We start from the raw sequence: 21,377 nt of genomic DNA, 5'->3' as shown, positions 1-21,377 counted from the left end.
TAACATTCCTATTAAAAATGAGTCACACACCTCACAGTGAAGACACGTACACTCTGTACATGTAGTATTGTTTGTTGCAAAATAATTGAATATTTAAAAGAGGACCTGGGAAGACACCGGAAATTAACAAGCCAGATTCTAAGCAAACAGCAACACAGGAAAGTTCTTAGATGTGTCTGCTGTCCCCTTGACATATCCACTTATGTGAAAAGATGCTGGCAATCGTTGTGCAAAAGGGTTTTATCCCTGGAAGCACATGCCCAGGCACATGCATGTCCAGCACAGACTATAAGAAAGTCCCAATAAAAAATTGCAAACTGCACCCTAGAGATCTAAGAGTCGGATCACCACTGACCAACACACATCCTGGACATGTCTTCCGATTAAAAGTCAACATTATCTAGAGGACTCCCACAAATAAAATAAAGTAGAGGGGGATTGCAGACGCATTATGAGTAGCATAATAAAGTAGAGGGGGATTGCAGACGCATTATGAGTAGTATAATAAAGTAGAGGGGGATTGCAGACGCATTATGAGTAGCATAATAAAGTAGAGGGGGACTGCAGACGCATTATGAGTAGCATAATAAAGTAGAGGGGGATTGCAGACGCATTATGAGTAGCATAATAAAGTAGAGGGGGATTGCAGACGCATTATGAGTAGTATAATAAAGTAGAGGGGGATTGCATATGAGTAGACGCATTATGAGTAGTATAATAAAGTAGAGGGGGATTGCGGACGCATTATGAGTAGCATAATAAAGTAGAGGGGGATTGCAGACGCATTATGAGTAGCATAATAAAGTAGAGGGGGATTGCATATAATAAAGTAGAGGGGGATTGCAGACGCATTATGAGTAGCATAATAAAGTAGAGGGGGATTGCAGACGCATTATGAGTAGCATAATAAAGTAGAGGGGGATTGCAGACGCATTATGAGTAGCATAATAAAGTAGAGGGGGATTGCAGACGCATTATGAGTAGCATAATAAAGTAGAGGGGGATTGCAGACGCATTATGAGTAGTATAATAAAGTAGAGGGGGATTGCAGACGCATTATGAGTAGCATAATAAAGTAGAGGGGGATTGCAGACGCATTATGAGTAGCATAATAAGCAAATCGTTCATGTCATGTATGTAATTGAAAAGGGTGCTGCACACACAAAAAAATAGCTTTTTGGCCTGTCAGTGATTTTCAACCTGTTTAAAGGAAGTATTGTGGAACACATTAAGATGATGCACGCCAGGCCAGTCCTCGCAGACACATACACAACACTCTATACAATAACACTGGGGACTGGCCTGAGTAGTAAGCATACTACACATGGAAGAAGAGAAGTTGTACACTTAAAAACTGAAGCAGCACCAATTCGACAACATAGTTGAACACAAAATATGTCAATCATTGCTTCAATGTTTGGTGTTTAATCTCATCATAAGGTTGAAATAAACATCTTCAACAATAAATGAATGACTTCCTCACATCCATGATAGTCTTCTCAGTTTCATCAACAATAAATGTCGTCATGAGTTATTCGAATATTCGATTGATGCATTATGTGAAAATACCTCTAACAGACCAACTTGTAAGTATATCTTTACCGTTTTGATTTCCCGCCAGTTAGAGGGTTCTTTTTTTGATACACTTTCTAATTTTTCAAATCGTTTTTTCATTGAAGGTGCCAATTTGTTTGCAGTATCTTTACAAATAGCTCGAGCGTTCAGAAAAAATTGATCGGCCTCACGTTCCCGTGATTCAAAAAGTTTGGCCATTGCTTATTTATAATGATAGAGGAATCAGCCCGAGCATATTTGTAGAGGGATTTAGCAATGTTCTAGATGTGCAGGCATTCACTTTTTTCTCAGGGCGATATTCTCTGAAAATGTGGGTTGCCACATAGCTATCACTTAACCAACTTGCCAACCCAATTTTAAACATCTAAAAATGATTTATAGAACACCTGTATATGCATTGAGAGAGCTCAATCCTGGATACAGACATGACTCATCTTTATAGAACCTCAAGGTGAATGATATATGTGTCAATGCATTGGATTTTCAAACAATGGCCTCGGTTTTGAATTTGACATGGGGCGGTGGGGTAGGGCGAGGGGCGGGGGGGGGCAGGCAATGCTTTTGCCAAACCACTGACCATCAGCCACCTGAGTGGTTTTTAAATTTACCATACATGCTGGCAGAAACATTGCATCTGCCCTGCCTCCACAAAGCCTTCTTTCCACCCCACTGCCGCTACCTATCAACTAAGCAGCAACTTACAGGGGAGAGGATGGGTGCAAGTTGGTGCCAGCATTTGCTGCCAAATCTGCAAGCTGGGACAACAAGATATGCCCCCCTTTCAGGGTCTGGCAACAACTCGCCGGAACAGGGCGCCTATGTACTGAGAGAATGGGGAATACCCAGTGATGACTGAGCCCAGAAAATGGGAGGGAATAGGGGTGCCCCATTGAGCCCAGAGCTTACGGACAGATAACTGTTCCACCAGAAAGTAGCCTTTGCAGCCCATCTGGCACTGCCTTTAATTGACAGGGCTTCTGCCACTTGGATACTTTGTTTTTAAAATGAAGTGGCATCTATCAACAATACACATCCCCAAAATACGCAGTCTGCAAAGCCAAATCTTGTAATACACTGACAGCTAAATCCCCATCGACTGACAAAATGGGACATGCCTTTCAGTAACAACCCATCACTATAATTGTGTTTTTCCATAGAAACAAATTGAAAAGCAACAAAGACATGTTAAAGGGATTGGTATGGGCAGCCACTTAGCTAAGAGAGCACGTCGAGTGGATGACACAGCATCATGCACAGCTGCGGAGATGACGGTTGTACTCAGAGCACCAGGGCCAATATTCTGAACAGACCAACAGTTACATTAATAAAGAAAAGGAAAGGTTATTAGGCTCCCTTCAAAATCACTAATGAAAGGCAAATCAGTGGCAGCAAAGCATATCACAGAATTCGTATTGAAATAAGCACAGGTAATACGATAGCAGTCAAGGGTATTGCCTAAACCAGCAGTTACATGTTTAGGAAACCATTCTCTACAAAGGCACTTTGACCACAAAGAATCTGCTGACACAAGAATCAGGTGGTGACTGAGTAAGAAGATTTACAACCCAACAATACATTTTGGTCCAGCAATTTCTTTATGAGGCTGGAACCAGAGGCCTGATCCTTTATTAATAAAGAGAAGCAGAGCAGGAATTAGAGTGGGCCGTGTCCTGGAACTTGTTGAGAGGTCTACGGTAGGTACTCTCTAGATTGGAACCTAGTCTCCTGACACATCAGCGACCAACCCGTGTGTAGTCACTCGAATAACCATGTGGAATGTTACTGAGCAATTACAGAACAAAACACGTCACACTAATACTTGTCTATGCCTCTTGCAATCATGGAGACCTCCGCTTGAGGGGACACACATTCTGGCTAGTCAATGTTTCAGAAAATCCCTATAATGCGACTCCCTTCAGTTGTTCACACACGTTGACTCGGTCCATACAAGAAAATAAACCACGAGTTGATCCAAATTGGCGGCATATGTGGCCAATATGCCTGAACACTGTGGGAAGTAGTTACTATATGTCATGCCGTAAAGGTTCTCATTCTGCTATTGTTGCACACCAGGAACATCAATGCAATGCTGATCTTCCTGCTGAATGTATGTGTATGCATTTGGACACCGCGCAACTGGTCCTCTGCTCGAGAGTATGCCGATATAATGTTCTTTCTGCACTATCAAGGACACAGGGCGAGGTACCTTTCAGTTGGGGATGGGGGGGCAAACGGCAGGTGGGATCTAAAGCAGAACAACCTCCAAAGGCAGGCTTTGAAAGTAGGGATGTAACGGTATTACGGTATAACGTTAAAGATACCGTGAACCTCTTAATTGAACAATAATAACCGTCACATTGTTTATACCAGTATACCGTTCATACCGTTAAGTGTGCTTTTCAATCTGATTTGGAAAGGCTGCAGTAAGCAAGTGCTGCGCAGTCTTGGTTTTGCACTGTTGGATGTGCTGTCTGCCAAGTAGTTTCAGTTTTAAATGCCATTCCATAAACCACAAGTACCAGACACAAAATCAGTATGTTAGCAATAGGAAGAATTAATACAATGCCAAGAAGGAAAAGGGTTTACTTTTTTTTTATTATTTACATTTTTCTTTTAAAGCGCTCACACAGCCCACGGGCATCGAGGCGCTGTTAAAGAAACTGTTTTTGTCTTAGTTGCGTATTTATAACACGCTTAAACATCCAGAGATTTCTAAGCACGGACCCGGGGATCGATCCTGTGTTGCTTCGTGTTGTCTTGCTTCCAATGCGCGCACGTTGCCGCTTAGCTATCCTCCCGGGACTTTGGATTGGCGGCTTTGGGGTTTATATATTTATAACGGATAATGTTTTCTAAACATATGACAATGGGGGATTTCCCTGGTTCTATCATTGAATTTACATATAATAAGTCACAATGCGAAATTTACTCATCTCTGTGGGTATTCCCTGCTGCCATACCAAAGGGTAACATGTCCGTGATTACTGAACACCTTTTGGCCCGGAAGTAAACTAAAGGCTGCAACGTAAAGAGAGAGTGCGTGTGCATGTGTGTGTGTGTGTGGGTGTGTGTATGCGCACAAGCGTATACTACCATCAACCTCCATTGATCTGTGGCATGCAGGTTATAAAGATGGCAACATGTTCATCTTCACTAGTAGCCAGTGGGGAGCTAAAAGCCTAAATTACAACCTAAGGAAAGCTATTCAGTTTGCTTTGCCAGTCGCAGCAGGGCTCTCCTCCCCCCCTGCTCTCCACACATGTGTTTGTGTTTGGTGGAAGCAAGAGGTGGCATTTCAGTGGAAAGTATGTTGAAAAGCCCAATTCTGGCCCTGGGTGCCTGGTTTTGTTTGTGATGATAAATCTGACAATTTATGACCTTTTAGAAAATATTTTGTTAAGATTAGTTAACTCCACTTGCTATACCATGATAACCATAATATACCGTCATTTGGCAAGAGGGTTATTGTACCGTCATAAAACTAATACCGTGACACCCCTATTTGAAAGTCTCTCACACGCACAGACCCATAGACATGAACACTAAGGACGCACAGGCTTGAAATTTCAGTAGTGCATCGAGCACACATCATCCCCTCAAAAGTGATGGGATCAACAACCCACATCATTCAAATAGGAATTAAAATGATGAAAAATTCCAAATTGCAAGACGGTTTCAATCTCAAAATAAGAACAAAATGAATTACACCAAAGAATAAATAAATATTGATAATATCTCTGAAAAATAAAGTGAGTTAAAGACTTAAGAGCATGAGGGACAACATTGAAAATGTACAGGACGATGGCTAAGCAGAGCGGCATCACTTTGCGAGATGGTAAACTGTTATCCAGGACGAAAGCATGGGGCTCATTCAGCCCAAACTGTCCCGTAGCAAGCAAGCCACAGACGTGTCATCCTCAGAGAAGGCCCCAGAAAGGAGGGAGTCTTTGGCACACATGAGAAAGAACCAAGCTGGACCTAATGTGTATGAAGTCTCTCCCTTGTAGCTAAGAAACCAGCGATCATTGGTGGGACATCCTATTAAAAGCACATTCTGTTTGGTTGTCGATGCCACTGATCGGTTTGCCCAAATAATTTTCAGTGTAAAGATTTTTCACGTTTCTCTTCGGCAAAGTAGAACCCCTAGCCTGTTATTTTCAGTCAATAACCCTCATTCCTGCCTGGGATGTAAGACCATTTCTCTTTAGTCACTTCCAGTTCTGCTGCTGGATACATCCAATGGCACAGCAAATGACTTGGGCCCTTCTGCTATCCAAGCAAGGTGGATATAAATTCCACATTTCTCATTACTCCACGTGGCTACACAACTCTGGCGTGACAAGCCAACCGTCAGCAACTATCCATCGACTCACAGCATGTAAACTAGGAGAGCCCTGTCCCAAGGCAGTGTTATACTCTTTAACACAACCCCACACTTGCTGGACCGTTTTAATTAAAGGTTTAGCTAAAAATATGGCGCCATATTTGTTTTTATTAATTGTAGGATAGGTTGAAAACACAAGGATACGGTCAGGATTATTTGGTCTGCATTTGGGCAGCTAGAGGTGGAGAGTGGATAATAATAATAATAATACTAATAATAATAATAATAATAATAATAATAATAATACATTATATGGTGCTTCAAGACGGATGTCCTCCACTTCTCGGTTCTCTAACTGTATGTATTGTTATCACTAGGTGTAATGATACTGAATTCTTCAACCTCATAATGATTTAGTGAGGACTTCTCCCTGGCAGTATTCTGAACCTCTGACACCAGTGAAGGCAGATGTGTCTTAGCATGATATGGTCAAACCTAAGCACTTTGGGCAAAGTTCTTGCAGCTGCATTCTGACTTCTCTGAAGACAGACCATATGCTTCCTGGAAATTCCCAAATGGATGCTGCTACCAAAATCTAATCCTGCAGAAATAAAATCACTAGTTGCCATTGCTTTCGGCAGGAATGTAAGTAAAAAAAGGAGTCATTTTAGTCATCTCTCTGATAAAAGCAGTTTTATGAAACTGCGGACACCTGCTGAGCAAGAGAGATTTCCGACTCGATGAAAATACCTATGATTGTGATGGATCTTACGGTGTAGGGACACGGATTGAAACTGGTAAGCCTGAAGATTGGGATCCATGGGCATCCAGTGGTGTTTACTTGCATTACTTCTGATTTTGAGAAAGTTGTGGCCTCTGCTTGACAGAGGAATGATAAACCTTAAACATAGAAGATGTTCATTTTTAGCTACCTCTATTTGAATATCATCCGTGTAGCTGGAAAATATGAGGCCACTTTTTGCGTTATCACTTCTAATAATGGTTTGACATATATAATAATAGAGGTCTCGACAGCAACAGTGCATGCCAAAGACTTTTGAGGGGATGCAAAGGAGCCCAAATCCACTGAGAGTGCACTTTCAGTAAGAAGGAGCGGATCCATGTTAGTCCAGATCCCTGGAAACCATAGGCTACCAGACTCACTCGCAGAACGGGAGGATTGACTGTGTCGAAGGCCATGCATGAGTCCAATGACATCAAGGCTCCTCCATTGCCTCCATCCACTTCCTCGCTTAGCTGGTCCATTATTGATGCATTTACCATTTCTGCTCTTAAACCTGACTGGGCCTGAGTTAATATAATATTGTTCTCCACGTGGGACTGTAGCTGCTGGAAAACAATGCTCTCAAGCTGGTGAGCTAGGCTCCGGTTCTGAGCCTCCATTTTGTAGTAAAATCAGTTGAAGGATGTTCCCTTTCTGTGCCATGTAAAATGTCCAGCTATAGGAAGGCAGTATACCCCTGAGGGCAAAGAAATACGTGTCACACTAGAAGCATTGTGACCCACTGTGTTTCTGATTAAATCCTGTTTCTGAAAATCAGCCCAACTGCAATTGTTCAACTTTCCCTGCCAGTAGTCTTTAATAGCATAATACTGTTGACGTGGGATAGGGGAGAAATGCAGACCCCCACGGAATATAAAGACACAGCTATCGCTGTAGTTAAGAGAATGGTGTACTTGCCGATGCTACACGTGTAGTACCAAGAGAAACAAAGACCTTTTCAACTTACAGTAGCTGCAGAAATGCATGTTGTCTTCCCTAGTCACTACTTTATTAGAATGAATGGTCAATAATGAATGTTCAGGGAAGGCGGGGCTTTTGTTTTCCCACCTTGAAGAGGAAGCATGGGATCATGCAGATGGGAGAAGCTTCCCACCTGCAGGCAAAAGCAGCATGACATAAGTAAGGGCCAATACGAGTTTGGAGGTGGCGCCATTTTTGCATATCCTGTTTTGACATTTACATCAGTCCAATACATTGTGGACAAGTTCTGGGGAATCTTCATAGGTCCCCCCTCACAGATAGAAACGTGCACTTAACCTACACGTCCGTGCTGTGTGTGTGTGCCACTTGGTGTGTCCACAAAATGAAACATCTCAAAGTCTAGACTTCAGCATGCCACTAATAACTTTCATATGGTCCCTGTCAGTGCTGTAAAAATACGAGAAGAAGGCCAGTGCATCGCTGTATCACGTTGCTTGGGTTATACAACCCATGGTAGCAATGATGGAGAAAGGGATATTTTCTTCCACTGAAACTTAATGAGATGTAAGTGGCCTCATGGTCTTAGGCAAAGCCATTTTGTTGTGTGATGGCGAGAAGGAGGAAATAGTTTAAGGTGTAGGACACATGTTGTCAGAGGACCATTTTTAGAGTTCCTCAAATCCCTGAAAGTGTTAGGAACCATCTGATCTGAGTCATCACTTTGTAGAAAAAGTTCTGTGACAAAGGCAACTAAAGTTCTAGTGCCTTCTGACAAAACATGAAGTAGTTGACTACCCAGCCGTGCCCAGTGGTTTCCTATTGCCCATTATAAATCCCCCATTATAAAACAATGTCTGTATTGAATGGAGGTTCCCACCAGCTGGGCAAATCCCACCTGTATAAACCTCTACCCCTAAAGCTAATGGAAGGGAAGTGGTTAGGGGCACATAAGAAATGTGAGCATGTGCTCTGCTACTCTGGCCCACACACTTGTGCAGGATATTAGAGAGACAGCAGTGCTGGGAGAATATCCAGCAGCCCACCGGCCTCGTGGAGAACTGCAGCATGTCGGGGGTCCAGAGGGAGACCAGAAAGATGGCTCAGGGGCAACACATTCCACTTCGGAACAAGAGGATACAATGCAAAATGGGTTATAGTAGTTGGAAGAGTCCAGAATTAAATGTGATCTCCATCGATAATGATAATAATAATAATAATAATAATAATAATAATAATAATAATGATGATAATAATAATGATGATAATAATAATAACAATAATTCTTAATCACTGAAAATTGGGCCAGAAACACTCCCTCCACACGGATCCATTCTCCTGGTGAAAACAACGGTTTGGGGCACAGGTCCATAGCACCTTGCTCTATGGAACACCAGGCGAAAGTGCTTGATTCAGAGAGAGGCAAAACGGGCAGCTCTATCCTGTTTTCTTCCTGGCAGGGCAGAGTAGCATTACTTAATGGGCTGCTATCCTACTACACCGGCGATGTATGGCCCAGTGGAAAAAAAAACAACCAAGCCACTTCTGTAATGCAGGACCAAAACTTTGGCAAGATGGCAGCAGAGTCTGACAATGAGTGGCTAGAAGAGAGCGGATCTAAAAACACATTATGAGTATCCCTGTCGCAGAGAGGGGGAGGGGGGTAAAGGCCCATGAACTCTAAGAAAGCAACTGACTGAAGGCTGCTCCATGCAGCATGTGTGGACATAGAAAGAGTACTAAGAACACACAACGCCCTGCATTTTCTAAATGATACAAGCTACCGTAGCAAACTTGGGACACGCTCTGGATTGATGAAATTCATTTGTTTAATTTGTTTATTGCAGTCTGAGGTTAGGATGCGAATTTGAGCCAATAATACTAGTGAAGGATGAAACGTTGTACACTACTCAGGAACGTATGCAGGCGCGACATGTTCAGAAACAACTGGTGGGGCAATTTGAGAATGGGATGGCTTTTTCAGATGCAGTAATAACCCCAGCTCCTCTTTTGGTATTAGCAAAGCTGATTGTAATTTAGTCCAGTGCACCTACACTGTTCCTTGAGCTGCCTAGGGTCCCTAGCAGGCCGATGACCTCACACAGCATGTGCCTTTGGAGGCTTTCATGAAAACTAGTAACTTATTAGACATTGGACCTCATTACGAGGTTGGAGGTAACCATGCCGCAATTAGCGGCACGGTTACCTCCTTACCGCATACCGGGTCCGGGTTCCTCAAATGAACACTTACCGGGCCATCCCAACCTTGGAGTACCTGGTAATTCCTTGTTTGAGGAACCCGGACCCGGTACATCCCCATTCCCATACGAGCCCCCATAGGGCTCAATGGGAATGGAGATGATGCTAACAATGGGCCCATTAATAAACTGCCCGTTGTTAGCTCCCTGGTCTCCTAGCGGGACCCGGTAAGGACGCCTGGTTTTACCACGAGACCTCGTAATAGGACGGTAAGGGTTTAACGGCACCGGTTAACCCCTTACTGCCCACCTCGTAATGAGGCCCATTGTCTTACCATTCATTGACTTTATTGGTCTCCTACTTTATGCCTACCTCTGAATCTCCAACCCTCACATCCCATTTGGGGGCACAGCCTACACTATTCCTTCTGTATTCGAAATATGTATATGATTTACTTAGCTCAGACCTTAGTTTCTTTAGATCAAGAACGGCTGTGGAGTGTGTTATACTGTGTCCTGCAATAACTATCATCTACCGAATGAGGAATGTCTTGAGTTTGGCGCAGATACCAAACGGTGAGCCATGACTGGCAGTGTGAGATTTGTTTTTCACTATTCTTGAATCATTCCCATCAGCTGTTATTCTAGGAATGACAGCATTCTGCATTATATGTTTACTTGCCATTTCCCTCTCTACAATGTGCCCAATACAGCGGTTAAAGTATGATATGGTCTCAACATATTAAGCAATCAAAACACGTCTTCACAGTGCGAAGCAGCGGGCACCCTTGTTAGTACTGTCAGTGCCTAGTGCCAACACGTCTGAGGGAGGGCATGTTAACCATAGTTGAGAGAAGTAATATAGTGATACTAATCGTGTGATTTAAGTGACTACAGCAATACGGTTTGAGTAGGAGTCCCAGGGTGAAATGAACAAGGCAACCAGTGATGGAAAGGGGAGATGTGAATTCTGGTGTGTGTGGGGCCACTGAGCCTGTTTTGCCACAGTGTTAAAGCCTTGATGACATAATTGACCCTTAAAGGGAATGGGCGTGCTCACAGTGATTGGTGGACATCTTCAACAACGTTACGGTGTACACCAGCAAGCAATGCTTCACAGAACCCTACACGGGGCCAGCTTCATCAACAGATGGCCACGGCGCACGCGCGCTGCAGGCGCCTCGGTGGCACTTCCTGGAAGGGTGAAGGGGTCTCTCTCGTGCTTCTACGGCGGCAGCTGCCATCGGGTTCCCAGCCCCATCCTAGATGATGTCTGCCTCTTCTGATGTCCACACACATTGAATTCCAACTACTCGGCCTCCTACTTGCACAGAAAGGACGTGTTCGACTGGCTGTGTTTTCGTTGGCGGTCCTTATTTGAGTGTAGTGGTCAGCCTGCCCTAATTTTACCCAGTTTACCACGGTGATGGACAGATTTCTCAAGCGCCCAAAGCCCCTGCACCCCTGGGGAGTTGATAAATGCGGAGGTTTGAAAAGAAGATATAGCGTTTTTGGAGACTCTTGTCGCCCGCACGCCTGCTAGTATCCTGGCACGCCCTGAGTCTCCGTGTCTTCCTGCAGCCTTGTCCCCCACACCCCTCCCCCGCCTGTTAACCCTCCCCGCTGCTCTCTTGGAGGTCAATTCCGTTTTCAGGATGCCACGGGATGCCTCCAGCATCACCGGAGAGCAACGAGTCCACACACTCACACACACACACACACACGGCACGAGCGGGAAGCAGATCTGATGCAGCAGCACCGCTCGTCTGATCCAGTGTGGTTGCCATGCACTGGTTGTAGCGGCGGCTTTGCCGACAGTGCACGAGTTTGGGTTAAACACTGATCTCCTCTGCCAGTGCCCTTTGCGTGCGGGCACGGGATGCCAACTGCTCATCTGTAAACTGGTTTAGAATACATCCTCATATGCCTGCCACCACATGGCAATCCATGCAATGCTAATTATTACACCCTGTGCCCCTCTCTACCCTACACCAGCGCATGAAGGGAAACCCCTCTCTCCTGTGACTTAAACAGAGAATTATGCCTCCTTGGAGTAATCGAAGCGTGCTGCTGGCAACACACTGCATGTCCGTCTTGAAGCACTCTGTTTTCTAGCCACGCACACACACGCAAACGCTCGCTCGCTAGCACGCACGCACGCTCACACAGGCACTGCAACAGCAAGCCCATCTTACCTTTGGAGGGTCTTCTTTGTTTAGTCTGGAGAGAGGAAAACGTCCCCATCACTGCACCCATTTTGAACTGGCACCTGTGCGACTTTTGTGTCCCCCAATGAAACAAGGAAAAAATCCGCCTCGTTTGCCGATTGCAAAATAAAAAGACAGCGTAAAAGGAGGGGGGAAGGCGCCGCAGCTCGGCGCTCAACGAGCGTTCAGCTTTGCGATTTTTTTTCCCTCCTATCCTTCAGTCAACACACACACACGCATTGACTCACAGGCTGCGCTGTTATTATTCAAAGCGGCTCCCCATCCACATTTCGCTTCTAGGGGTGGCTTCCCTCAGATCAGACCTGCCAGCAGGCGCATCGGAATATGTGCTGGAGCGGGTCCACGTACGGCACGCAGGCCAGGTCCTCCTGCCATCCCCTCTCTGCTCGTGCCAGCAGCCTGTACAGGGTCTACCGCCAACGCATCAATGCATAGGCAACTAGGATTCCGCGGGCATGGAAGGGTCGCCGGGGCGGGCGGGGGGCGCGAGGGACCAGGGGCCGCGAGCCACTTGTGGATGAAAGGACCTGGTCAGTGGAAATTCGCAAGTCGAGTGTCCGTGGAAGGCGCCGCCGCTGCGTGGAATGCGAATTCGCGGTGATTAATGCAGTCTCCATAAGAAGGAAATAGCACGCGTTCTGAACTCATCGCAGCCATGTGACCCTCCGAGATGAGAGTCAGGGAGGAGAGGCAGCCGGGAGCAAATGTCACGAGTGGCATTGGAATTGCATGGGTCCTATTGATCTGCCCAGTGGGTGGCATGGCAGTTCATAACAGCAGACATAAAGCACGCAAACCCATATTAAATATGTATATACAAATACATATATATACATATATCCAAAAGGAAAGAGGAAAAGGCGAACCGCACTCCCGTGGGCCAGATGCACAATGCAAAATACAAACTCCAAAAAATGGACCAAGAAACCACCGGCAAATAATACGGAAGTTCTTTTTATGTTTCAAAAAAGTTGTTCATCAACATACAACAAAAACGAGCAGCAACATACACACAGACAAAACAGGACGCCGTGGTGCGCGACCTACAGACACAACGCGTTTTGCGCTACACTGAGCGCTTGATCACGTGCATACAAACCCATATTAAATATGTACATACAAATACATATATATACATATATATATATATTATATATTTTCATTGAAGAAAACTTCAGTGAAGGGACAGTTAAGGTGATGAGATTTAACGCAATTTAGTGGTGATGACCCCTACAAACTAATGATGTATTATTTGTATACTGCTCATGCCTAAACTCTTTACATATAACAAAAAAAAAAAAAAATATATATATATATATATATACACAATATCACACAACCAGTGCTGATCCTCATTTATTTACCTTAGAAGGATTAAAGGCTGAGTTAGTCTTGATGGGATTCGAACCTGCGACCTGCAGATCACACACAGCAGCGGCGAGAGCTCAACCGACTGAGCTATCTTGCTGCCCTAAAATCGTGTTTGTGATTGTGAATCCCATATGTTATGTCTCTGTTCATGGGCTTTACAACAGGGGGAACGCCGAGTTAAGATGATCACCACTTCACACATCTGCCGAATTTCAAGGGTTTTGTAGTGATCAACTTAACTGTCCCTTAGCAAATGTTTTTTCAATGAATTCGAATGGTTTTGTTATACCATAGTTTATTATAATTAGTTACTTACAACGCACTTAATACCCAGAGGTTTCTAAGTGTGGACCCCGGGTGCAAACCTGTGTTGCTCCGCTTCGTGTTGCTTCTAAGGCGAGCACGTTGCCCCTAAGCTCTCCTCCCGAAAACATGGGTAATGGCCACTATGCATGTATCACAATAGGTTTCTTCAGGGTCAACTAAGCATTGCCTTTGGCCATGGTCAGTGGCCACACCTACCTATAGGTTGCCTTGGGGCCCAATAGCCATGGTCATCGGCTCTGCCTACTGTATATTTGAATACAGTAGGTTTCTTTGAAGCCCAATCGTTATGGCCTTAGGCCATGGACCACTGCACATGTTGCACCAATGGGTTTCTTTGGGGCCCACTGGTCAGGGCCACTGGCACAAAGACCCATTCCCCCTTCCCAGTACAAGTGATCACAGCAGATGTCCCCCATTTATTTGTTTTTCCCTCAGTTTCCATTCCCTGATAATTATCGCAGTGTTCTCACGTTAATTGCAGCGATAATGCTAAACAATTAAAAAGCCCTCACAGGCACTCCCCAGATGCCTCCTTCATTTTCCCTAGGATGATTTTTACCTCCCTGGCCCCAGCCCATTACTCTTCTCTCCTTGCTTTGTGTGATGCATTTTCTTTTCCGAGCGCGACTTGCGTTATAACTGAGATCATCTCGTGAGATTCCCCCTAATGCGAAAAAGTTTAAGCTGTAACTGGCTCCCCAGATCACTCCAACTCCCCAACTTCACATGATGTTCTCTTTCGCCCGCCGAATCTCTCGCCTAATCCGCTTTCCTCCTTTTTCCTCCTTCAAATAGCTTTTTTTGCACTTTTTGTTTTCGCATTCTACTGGTATTTCTGCGGTAATCTCTCTCACAGAGCAAAAAAACAAAACAAATTGCAGTTTTTCATTTCTGAAAAGCCTTTCTGCTGCAAAGCACCATGGCAGATATATCTATATTTTTGGCAGACAGGGGCACCACCTTCCCTGTCATATTTTTTAAAACCTTTTGGACGGAATAACTCCAATCCTGTACCGAAAATTAAGATGCTTCATGCCCAAATTGTTTCTCATTTGGTCTAATTCGGTCCAGCGGTTTTGCGCTTCAGCTTGATATTTTGTTTTACTTTTTCTCTATGGGAAAATGAATGGGAGTAGGCAAAAAACAGCATATTCTTTCAGCTTTCTTAATGACTTTTTCATTTCTTAACAAATCTTTCCCTTAATTTACAGTCTGAGGGGATCCATGACAAACCTTTTGTTTGAAAAATGTCATCCAAATCTGTCCACAAAGTCAAAAGTTATTAGCAATACATTTTTGGGATTTCTGGTGGCTCATGTCACTCACCTTAACTATAGTGCAACGATTGCCACACTATAAATATATATAGTAGTAAAATCCATTTGAGCCGAGTCACACACTCCACAGCGCCCCTAGTAGCTATCGATGGAAGTTCACCTCCAGTTCTGAGCCACAACGGCAAGGTATTGTGGGTATGCAAATTAACCCAAATACAAACCGTTTCTCCAGGAAATTGTCTTTGTCTAAGAGGGCAGAGCAATTTTATACAAAGTTTAATCAACCCAACACAGACATTTTGGAAGGCTGTCAGGACAACTACATACCTGTTGTCACCCTTAGTAGGGATCATCAGTGCAGTATAATACTGACAGCCTTGTATATATAGATATATATATATATGTATATATATATATATATATTCAGTAAAAAAAACTTTGTTAAAGGGACGTTATGGTTAAGTTACTGAAGTGGGAGAATGGAACAAAAGGCTCCCACCAATCCCCTCACACCCTTGGCCTAGAGGATCGCGGCCCAGACACCCGCCACAAGAGGAGTTTGCCCATCTACCAGACGACCAAATACCCTGGTCAGGAACATACGGATGTGCCCACCAGCCTGCCCTGCCCATGCCGACACCTGCGGCATGGATGAACTCGACTGAACCATTCAACAGTAAATGAACACATCGTTAGAGATGCCATGACGACCCAGCCAACGGTCAGCACACCCGTGCAAACATGCACACTGGACACTCCCACACCAATCCACAAGAAGAACATATTCAGTGCTATGACGTAGGTGACGGACACACCCACTGACGCGCATCTTTATTATTTTTCACATAGGTTTTTCAAAATGCAGAAACGCAAGACGCACAATGAACAAATCTAAAATGCTTGCTGACGCTTCTCCTACCCCATGCATTGCAATGAGAAATATAACAAAGACATGATACTAGGCATAAATCAATATGATACCATAACCTAAAGCGCCGTGCATCAAACGTCCCCACCTATGCACCAGGCCCAAGTAGGCCGCAAGCAAGAGCCTCCATGAACATTGAACGAGCAAGATTACAATTGCTGACCCTGCAGAATGAGCCCGGCGAGAGCAGACAGTCAAGGGCACAATGTTGCAAACTCGCATGCCACAAGCCGAAGCCAAGGTCACACCTGCAAATTAAGCCAGGCACACAGTGGAAAATGCAATATTAAATGTGCAGAATTCTGCCTCAACCACGGTCTCTCCTCACGTGACCAAGCCGAACCTGACAGGGTGCCAGGCCTAGGAGGAGGGAGGCGCCTGGATCCCACGTTTTAAGACACAGGCAGATACAATTAAGCGACTCAATGGACATCTGCGGCGGTGGGAGTAGTCTGCCCTCCAGCATATGAATAAATCCTCACATTGTCTGCACATACCCATAGTGATACATTGTTGCAAATGACAGGTGCACCGCGAGCTGGGAACAGCGATGGTCCCAGACTGGGGGGCTCGCGAGTGGACCAATCAGAACATGGGGCTCTTATCACTGACGCCATTAACATTAGCCAATCCTCAGGGGTCTTCATGTAACAATTTTCATGTATCTAATTGAAGGGACAACCCAAGTATACCACCTGACTGACCCTCAACCACTAACAACGTTCTCTATACGTATGCTATACTAACCCTACCACTTGAGGAACCAATCCAGAGTGGCGATAGGTTTTTTGCTAACTTTCCCAGGTGACGCAAGTAGCGCGTCATACTAAGGTAAAAAGGGCCTGCGAGCCCCACGATTTGAGAGAGAGTGTCAGGATGGACGCGTACGATCCTTGACCCATCCCTGCCGTTTTGTTTAATAAACAGCAGAATCACCTTGCTTCTTGCGTGTGCCTCATACTCATTTTTTGGGATACACGGGAGGAGTTGGGACCTCCCTGCCCGGAGGTCCGCGGACGGCCCAGCCGACCCCGGGAGAATTTCCCCCCGACAAGTTGGAGGCACTGCTGAGATCTGTTTAAGATCTGCTTTTATTTTATTTTTCTGAGTGCTCCTGTTGCGAGGAGGCCCGGCGGCGCAGCCCTCTCTGCCGCTGCCCCCTTTTGAGGACTACAGGACCATCGCGGAACTGCGAGACGACCGGACAGCGCAATCCGGATATTGGCCTTCGGGAGCCGGTTGAGAAGTATCCCGCCCGCGTTTGGCGAGTGTCCAGACGTGGTCCAGACGAGGGGAGGTGGCGAGCCGCTTGGAGGGGTGCACGCAGTCCAGCGGCCCTCATCAAGAGAACTTGGTGAGTATGCCACGCCCAACAAGCAATGTGAAATTGTGAGGGAGGGGGGAGGAATAGAATACGGGAGGCGGGAGGTGTTACACAGGTGCGCGGCGAAGGTTTGATAAATTAGTGTTGACGGTGAAGCGAATGGTAGCTGGACAAGTGTGAGAGCAGTCCGCTACGTTACGGAAGAGGAGGGGGCGGAGCACGAAAACATCACGTGCGGCCGCCCGTAGAAACTGATTGGCCTAGGTCGCGACCACGTGTAAGGGTGTGTGTGTGTGCGGTTTCCTATGATTTGGTGATTATTGATCAATGAGTAGATGAGGATCCCTATTGATCGAGCAGGAAACTCGATAGATAGATGACGTTTCCCTGTAGGCGGTAGCTAGCTGGTTGCCTAATACGGAAGATAATTGGCTGGTTAAGCCCTCCTGTCGGCCTCCTGTCGAGGGGCGTATCACACGCGAGGGGACGTAGCGTGCGCAGTCCGATTATATTGTTGATTACCTTGTTCCAGGCGTGACAGGAAGACAGCTGTGGGGTTAACAGGGGTAGATTGCAAGCGTATTTCGTACTTTTAAGAACGTCTAAAGTACTTACCAGTAGTTTTGAAGAGATCGGTGACGTCACCAGTAGGGCTTTCATAGGATATCTCGAACACAAGGCATTTTTCTTTCGGAGAGTGGTGGGGAAGAGAATTATGGTAAGGGAGTGGAGACGGAGATAAACGGTAACAAGTTGATCGGGGGAAGGTGAAAAGGGGGACGTGGCTGCGCACGGAGAACGCCGGCCACGGCGAGTGAAGAAAGAGGAGGAGGGGTAAAAGAAAGTGGGACGGCTGTATAAGAACGTCACACGGGGCACGCAGCCGCAGGGGGCTACGTGCGCCTCGGCCGCAGGGGGCCGTAAAAGTGTTCGGTAAAGGAAGAAAAGAAAGAAAAGAATATACAAATGCAAATGCTATATTTTACTATTTTTCCTTAGCGGACAATCGCAAGTCCCCAAAATTACGGGGCCAGGTAAAGATCTAACACTGTATAGTGTACACTGTTAGCAAGATAACCGCTACCAAACAGGGGTAGGATAACGAGTGAAGTGCTACTATGTCATACGGGACAGGATCGGGAGGGTGGGGGAACACTCTCACTACCCCGCTACAGCACATATGTAAAACACTGTCACCCCATAGCGAGAAACTGATCAAATATAGCATAGAATGGACACAGGGGACGGACAACAAAATGACGACACCATGGCCGCCTAATGGCAGTTTCGATGCATATACCCAACATTCACTATTAACCCATCTGCATAACACATACAAGGGGAAGAAGTTGATACACCACGTGGAGGTGTTTAACTTATGGAGGATGTTCCAAGGGTCCCGACCAGGACCAAACGGAATGTTCATTATGGGGGAAACAACGGAAGAGGAGAAGATTAAGGAGGAAGGAGAGAATGGGGAAAAAGAGAGTGAAGGCACACAGAACACGGGGAACGGACAAGAGGGAGGAGAAAAGAGTAACAACCTAAACGAAAAGGAAATAAAAAAGGAACAGAGCGACGATATGCCCCTAGCGAAGGTAGTGAAAAAGGAGGAAGGGGGGTTATATCCTTTAACAGAACTACGAGACATAGTACAATTAAGGGCGGCTGAGGGGTACTCGAACCCGGCATACAGCCCGCCACCTTATACAGCTACAGGTGGCCACACGGGAGGGGAGCAGACTAGTACGACGGGATCAGCTCGTACGAAAATGCCCGCAGGGGAGGGGAGGATTGGCGAAGAACAGATCGCAGGAATAGGACAGGATGAGTGGGTAGCTGCGCAGGTATTATTAAAATTACGAGGTTCATTAACAGAAGAAGAGGAGGAGGTAGTAAGGAAAATGGACGAGGATAACATCAGGAAGAGTGAAATGAAAGGGGAAGAGGGGAAAAGAAAGGGGGAAGAGCTGTTACGACAAAAGGAAGAGATTTTGGAGGAACGATTAGCAGAATTAAGGGATGAGCAGAATGCCCTGATCAAGCAGCTCGAGAGAGAGGAAAGAGAGAGAGCACGGGAAAGGAAAGAAAGCAAGAATGAGTTGGAAAAAATGAGGGAACGAACTGAGGGGCAAAAGAGAGAAGCAGAAAGGGTGAAGGCAGTAGCAGAAAGGGTATCCAGAGCAGCACTGCGTGACAAGAAAAGAGAGGAAGAAGAGAAAGAAAAAGAAATGGAAATATGGAAGAGGAGATTACTATCAGAAACGACAAGGAAATACGAAGAAGGGAGGATGATAGAGGGTATATTAGAGTGGGAAAGAGCGAGATGGGAAAGGAAGAAAGAAGAAGAAAGGATAATGGAAAAGATGAGTAGTGAAGTAATGGAGGAATTGAAAAAGAAAAGAGAGGAAATTGGTAGAGAAATAGCAGAGAAAAATGAAGGGGAAAGAGAAGATAGGAGAGGGGAGAGTGAAGTAAGGAGGTATGTATACAGAGACACAGAAGTAGCAACAACATCAGCACAAAGGGGAGCAATTGGCAAAGAAGAAAAGGGAGGAACGGATCTAATAGACTTAAAAACAGTAACGATTAGGGGGAAAAAGACAGATTGGGGGTTGCCATTAATGGATAACCTTTGCAGTGAGGAAGGAGAAGGAATGGAGAAGGAAGGAAGAAACAGTGAAAGGGAAAGCTTAGATAGATTATACATCACCCAGACAAATAGAGAATCACCATGGATCTGCAGGAGAAAGGAAGAACTGGAGGGAAGTGAGGAGGAAGAGCAAGGAATGGCGGAAAGGCAGACACGTGCAGCTACACCCTCACCATCCCGTCCAACATGCTCCACTACCTCACGCTCATTACGTGCAACATGCCCACCTAAACTCGCACCCTTCCCCCATGAACTGACACCCTATGCAGGCAGGCTTAGAGACCTCCCTGGACGCAGGCAGGGAGAACGAATACACACGCCCACATTAAATAAAGGAAATGATAAAAGAAGGGGAAGAGATGGAGGAGAGACAGTTACGAGCAGGGGAAATATGGACCCCATTGACGATGTAGAAGACTTGGAAGAAGAGGAGGGTGCACGGATTCGATTTTGTGGAACCCAGGGGGGCAAACAGGACACAATTTAATGCCACTTCTGGAGAGGGGAGGGGTTAGACCACAATACTTCCCTTGGAAGCATGCAGACAAGGAAAATATAAAGTGCAGGCTCCCATCATTAAGTGGAGGTGCAGGAAAATGGATATATGAAATGGAAAAACACACCGCAGGACAGAAATTGGCAGTGGGGGATGTAAAGGGCCTTCTAATATCAATATTGGGGGATGCAGCAGATGACATCTGGAAGAGAGCAGGCTTCCCCGGGGTCACAATAACAAACACATCACACGATGGGGCACCATTCGCAAACTGCAGACATGCATTATGGCAAGCGCTGAGGGTACAGTACCCAGACACATCAGACATAGGAGCAATTACCTCACGCAACATGCGTGAGAATGAAGATCCTGTTGATTATATCCAGGAAATTCAAGAGAAGTAGCGTATGGAAACTAGAGAACAATGGGACAAAACACCATCAATATTATATCATAAACTAATACAAGGGCTCCCAGAAGCAGTTCAGAAACAACTGCAGAAAGTAGTGGGGATGGAAGCAAAAGCATGGCCAGAAATACAACTGACGATAGTACATCATTGTAGGACATGGCAAGAAAAGATGAAACAAAAGGAAGAGGATAGAAAAACGGAAGAGGCTAAATTGGTACAGAAAAAACTTACTAAATACACGATGGAAGGTGCACTAATAACTACAACTGCAACAATGACTCAAAACCCCACACAAGTAGTGGCTGCACAAGATCCCTCCCAAATACAATCATCACAGGTTGTAGCACAACAGCTGCCACCACCCCAACCATACACGGCTACCATGGGAGGAGGATACTCAACGCCAGGAGCTGGATATTATAATTACAACAGGGGAAGGGGAGGAATGATGAGGGGGAGGGGATATGGCTATAACACACAACAGCAAGGGGGAGGATTCAGAAATTTCTACCCCACCGGGCAACCAGTATACCAGGATAAT

At 45.5% G+C, this 21,377-nt stretch overlaps 1 protein-coding gene across 1 annotated transcript in view; it reads right to left on the bottom strand.

Moving 5' to 3' along the window:
* KCNIP1 (potassium voltage-gated channel interacting protein 1) overlaps positions 1-12,714 on the bottom strand; it is a 1,926,792-nt gene extending 1,914,078 nt beyond the window's left edge. The window contains exon 1 of the mRNA XM_069654327.1: positions 12,016-12,714. Coding sequence (XP_069510428.1) covers positions 12,016-12,076 — 61 coding nt within the window. The 5' untranslated portion in view covers positions 12,077-12,714. The remainder of the gene's footprint in view (positions 1-12,015) is intronic.
* Between the last annotated feature and the right edge of the window lie 8,663 nt (positions 12,715-21,377).

The sequence above is a fragment of the Ambystoma mexicanum genome, chromosome 3q (genome assembly GCF_040938575.1).
Source record: "Ambystoma mexicanum isolate Mex_15411 chromosome 3q, UKY_AmexF1_1, whole genome shotgun sequence".
NCBI classification, from domain to species: Eukaryota; Metazoa; Chordata; class Amphibia; order Caudata; family Ambystomatidae; genus Ambystoma; species Ambystoma mexicanum.
This window is presented reverse-complemented; position numbering and strand designations above follow the sequence as displayed.